Here is a 5,000-nt window from a genome sequence, read left to right as displayed (position 1 = left end):
CTCTCCTTCTTCTTCTTAGCACTCTTCCTCTCCCTCTTTCTCTTCTTGGCACTCTTCCTCTCCTCATTATTCCTAGCACTCTTCCGTTCCATAATCTTTTCACAATAGTCTACCTACGAAGAGTCAAGTTTGTCAGTCTTTTTGTATACCTACACAAATGTAGGATATTTAGTATGCTATACTACTACAAGCATACATTAATTTATTATTTTTTTTTGTATATATGAGACTATATCATTACAAAGAATGTAAACTTGCATCTCTATTCTAAATGAATAGCTTAACAAACTATTTTTTTTTTCATCATAACTATACATTTTCAGAAACATAAAAAAAATCCAAAAGTGCCGAAATTTGATTAACTTTAGATTTTGAATGACTTGCAAGTGTCCTATTACTAATATGATAAATATTGTAATAACCGTAAAAGTTAATAGAAACAAAATCAACCTCAATGATGAAAACTACTCTTATTTCGAATTAGTTATCTTAAATGTTGTTAATTAACGTCACCTACAGAATAAAAAAAAATCAAAGTAAATAGACCCACCTGCTCAGTAATGGCCAGCCATTGCCTGGTCCTCCTTAGTCCCACCAGGCTCGCTTCACACGAGTTGATTGATCGCACGTGTATTAGAAATCATTTAAGATCGATGAAGCCCTTCATACGCATTCCCGCGTGGAAGAATTTCCGAGCGGTAGTGATTTACTTGCCGCGTGCACTGCTAATCCGAGCGGTTCCAGTGTAGCGGGTTATAGAAACTAGGAAGCCGCTCGGGGAAAACCCTCTCGTGTCAAGATATACCTTTTAATGAACGGAAATATTCCGTACGGAAAATATCCGCTCGTGTGAAGACATGGGTCCTAAAGAGCGGAAATATTTCCTTATGGAAAATATCCGCTCGTGTGAAGACATGCCTCCTAACATGCGGGAATATTTCCTTAGGGAAAACTCCGCTCATGTGAAGACAGGGGTCCTAATGTGCGGAAATATTTCTGTACGGAAATATTCTGCTCGTGTGAAGGGGGGGGGGGGGGTGTCCTAACGTGCAGAAATATTTCAGTACGGAAAATATCCGCTTGTGTGGAGACATGGGTCGTAACGTGCAGAAATATTTCCGTATGGAAAAAATCCGCTCGTGTGAAGACTTGGGTCTTAACGTGCGGAAATATTTCCTTGCTGAAAAAATTCGCCTGTGTGAAGCGAGCCTGGCGGAGAAGTAATATGTCCCCTACTGCTTGTGAGTAACCTTTGAACCTTTCATAATGTTGTGAAATTTCGTCATCATCTGTGGACCCGCTTTCATTTTGTCTGCGAGTCACGAAAAGCCTGAAATGGAGACGAAAGGAAGGAGAGACTATCTCGAAATGCTTTTTTCCCAGAGTCGTCTTCTCGCCAGGTCAAAGCTATAAAAAGGTTTAGGAGTTTCTTTTTTGGGGCAATATACAGAATAACTCTGGGGCAGGAACACCCACAGTATTAGTTCCGGCATTTTTATTGCTTTCTTTTGGTGTCTTCTGTTTAGTTCCTAGATTTTCTTCATGTATTTATGTGCATTTTTTATATCTTTCCTTTCATTTAAAGCTTTAATGGTGGCTCATGAATGGCAGAGGCAAAGGACAGTGACATTGCCCCTGTCAAGCAGGAAAATGCTTTAGAGACTGATCATATAAACATATGATCAACGCCAAAGCCACCTCTCCACCCAAGGTAGGAACATGGAGGGCCAGGAAGTGGCTGCTGATGACTCAGCAGATAGACCTATTGGCTTCCACAAACCCCCCATCTTTAGCTTGAGCGGGACTCGAACCCAAGTCTGGCAATCGCCAGGCATGGACGCTGCCATCACAACTTCTATTTATTTTCATATTTTTTTTTTTCATTTGGATTTGTTTTCAGTACTTCTTACATTAAATATAATAATTTTCTTTATTGCTTAAGATTTTTTTTAGATCATTTACCTTCTTGCTTGAAGGTATACCCAAGCACACTATTCTATCTTGTTTCTCTTCCTTTTGTTATTGGTGAAGTTTTTTATCCTCTTGATATTTTCAAGTTTTTATCGTTTAGATATGAAAAATTTATTTTATTGTTGTTATTGCTCTTAAACTTATCTTGTAGATTTTCCTTATTTCCTCTCCTCACTGGGCTATTTTCCCTGTTAGAGCCCTTGGGCTTATAGAATCCTGCTTTTCCCACTTAGCAAGTAATAATAATAAAAAGGTTAGAAAAGGAAATTGCAAACGTTAAGACTGAAAGTTCTATATCTGGGTGTCCTCGTATATTCCGTCCAAACGATAATTTCTATCATAGGTAACTTGCTCTTGATGTCAAACAGCTCAACAAAATATGAACAAGTTTTTATTCAAGCTTTGGAATAAAAAATTCATGTTAGAAATTTATACATATATATATATATATTTATATATATATATATATATACATATATACATGTATATATATATATATATATATATATATATATATATATATATATATATATATATATATATATATATATATATATATATATACACACACATTTGTACATGTGTACATATGTATGCATATACAGCATGTATGGATGTAAATGTGTGCGTATGTAGTCACAAAATGAAATTGGAATAGGCTTTCACTGAAGTTCCTGGTCACAATGTCAACTCTGAACCCAGAAGGATTAACAATTAACATCACTTCTTCTTACAAGGCAGCTATGGAAAAAGTTAACGATTGAATCCTACCTATATTCCAATATGGTAAAATCCTCTCCTGGACTGACAGAGTTTTTTCTCCTTCCCAGACTCAGATCCTGGAACCTTACCTATTCCAGCATGATACCTCTACTGGACTAACAGATGTGTTTCATGTTTCCAGACTCAGATCCTGGAACCTTAACTATTCCAGCATGATAAAAGCCACTCATGGACTAACAGATGTGTTCCTCCTTTCCAGACTCAGATCCTGGAAAATAAACTATTCCAGCATGATACAAACCTCTCCTGGACTAACAGATGTGTTTCTTCTTTCCAGACGCAGATCCTGGAACGTATGGTGGGCGACCGGGTGTGTGTGACCAGACCGGAAGAGGATCGTCGGAGACGAACCATCATCGTTGAGAAGGAAAATGGCTCGTTTGGGTTTACCATCCAGGTAGGCTATCTACTTTGAATGACTTGTTTTGAATCTACTTTGAATGATATGTTTTGAATCTACTTTGAATGACTCGCTTTGAATCTTGAATGACTTCTTTTGGATCTACTTTGAATGACTCGTTTTGGATCTTCTTTGAATGACTCCTTTTGAATCTACTTTGAATGATTGTTTTGAATCTACTTTGAATGACTCGTTTTGAATCTACTTTGAATGATTCATTTTTTATTCAATCAGTTCTTTTTGAATAATTTATCTTTACTTCTCAATGACGGTTCTGTAACAAGAGAATTTTTAGTATAGTTCTACCTTGTCATAGCAATGCCTTTTTTAATTGTGAAGAAATAGAAATATTCTCGGTCTCTTTCGCTCTCTCTAATTTGCCTCAGTGACGTTTGTAGTTGTAACGCCACTATTTCCTGATAACCTATGTCTTGGGCTATGCCAAACCCCCCCCCCCCCATTTCGCACTACGCTCAACTCCGACTAACATGTATATATATATATATATTAAGTCTTAAATGGGCGGTTAAAAATATTCAGACTTTTATGAAATTTTGCAAGGATTATTGCAATATATCAAGAAACATGTAAAGAGCAAAAATTACAATAATATAATATATGTATTGAAAGTATATAATACAAAATGTACGATGACAAGCCGAAAAAAGTCTTGATTTTAACATATCTCTCTTTGCAAACCAAGTTCTCTCAGGAACAAATAACTAGCCTATGATTACATATTGCAATATAAAAACTTCCTTGTTACATACGCCATGCCAGCGGGAGCGGGGGAGACGGGCCGCGCTAGTGGGAGTGGGGAAGCCTCGCCTTACATGCAGCGGGAGCGGGGGAGCCCCGCCTTGCGTGCAGCGGGAGCGGGGGAGCCCTTCCTTGCGTGCAGCGGGAGCGGGGGAGCCCCGCCTTGCATGCAGCTGGAGCGGCGGAGGCCCGCATTGCATGCAGCAGGAGCGGGGAAGCCCCGCCTTGCATGCAGTGGGAGCGGGGAAGCCTCGCAATGAGTACAGCGGAAGCGGGGGAGCCCCGCCGTGCCAACCGCGGGAGCGGTGGAGCCCCGGGACGTCAGCCGAGGGAGCGGGGAGAGCCCCGCTGGCCAGCCGCGGTAGCGAGGGAGCCCCGCCGCGCCAGCCGCGGGAGCGGGAGAGCCCCGCTGCACCAGCCACAGGAGCGGGAGAGCCACGCCGCGTCAGCCGTGAGAGCGGGGGAGCCCTGCCGCGCCAGCCATGGGAGCGGGAGAGCCCCGCCACGCCAACTGCAGGAGCGGGGGAGCCCTGCAGCGCCAGCCGCGGGAGCGGGAAAGCCCCGCCATGCCAGTCGCAGGAGATGGGGAGCCCCACCGCGCCAGTCGCAGGGGCGGGGGAGATCCACCGGTCCGGTGGGAGGGGTGGTGTTCCCTGCTGGGCTAACAATATAGAGTTCCTGTTTCTGCCTTATTTTTAATTTAATACACTTGAAAACTTTTCGAAATCACTAACAGGCTCCAGGATCCTAAATAGTCTTCAAAACTCTCCCCACTCATTGTTTGTCTCCAGGTTGTCTCTCGTCATCAGTGGAATACCGGTACATTCTTAAATCGGCTTCAGATTGTCATTCGTCTTCGAGCAGAAATGTTAGAAAAGGTAAAAAGATCGTTTTATTGATCAACCCAAGTTTGCAAGCTTTGTTCACCGCCTAGCCTCTTGAGACCATTATAAAGGAAACAAGATTTGAGTGATGCAGAAAATGCTTTGTGGAAAGTTAAAAGAATTGTTAAGTCTGCGACTTTGAAAGAAAACCAAAATACGTCGTCAAGATGGGGTCAGCGACAATTGGAATCAGGAAGGCAGTC

The 5,000-nt window shown here is 41.6% G+C and overlaps 1 protein-coding gene across 2 annotated transcripts in view; it reads left to right on the top strand.

Moving 5' to 3' along the window:
- The window catches only part of ssp6 (short spindle 6), a 363,586-nt gene that overhangs the window by 324,766 nt on the left and 33,820 nt on the right, over nucleotides 1–5,000 (top strand). For both annotated transcript variants that reach the window (XM_068392001.1, XM_068392003.1), the window contains exon 2: nucleotides 3,032–3,151. In XM_068392001.1, coding sequence (XP_068248102.1) covers nucleotides 3,032–3,151 — 120 coding nt within the window. The remainder of the gene's footprint in view (nucleotides 1–3,031; nucleotides 3,152–5,000) is intronic.

Source organism: Palaemon carinicauda, chromosome 18 (assembly GCF_036898095.1).
Source record: "Palaemon carinicauda isolate YSFRI2023 chromosome 18, ASM3689809v2, whole genome shotgun sequence".
In the NCBI taxonomy this organism is placed as follows: Eukaryota; Metazoa; Arthropoda; class Malacostraca; order Decapoda; family Palaemonidae; genus Palaemon; species Palaemon carinicauda.
The sequence above is the reverse complement of the archived record's forward strand: the minus strand, read 5'-3'. Positions and strand labels throughout refer to the sequence as shown.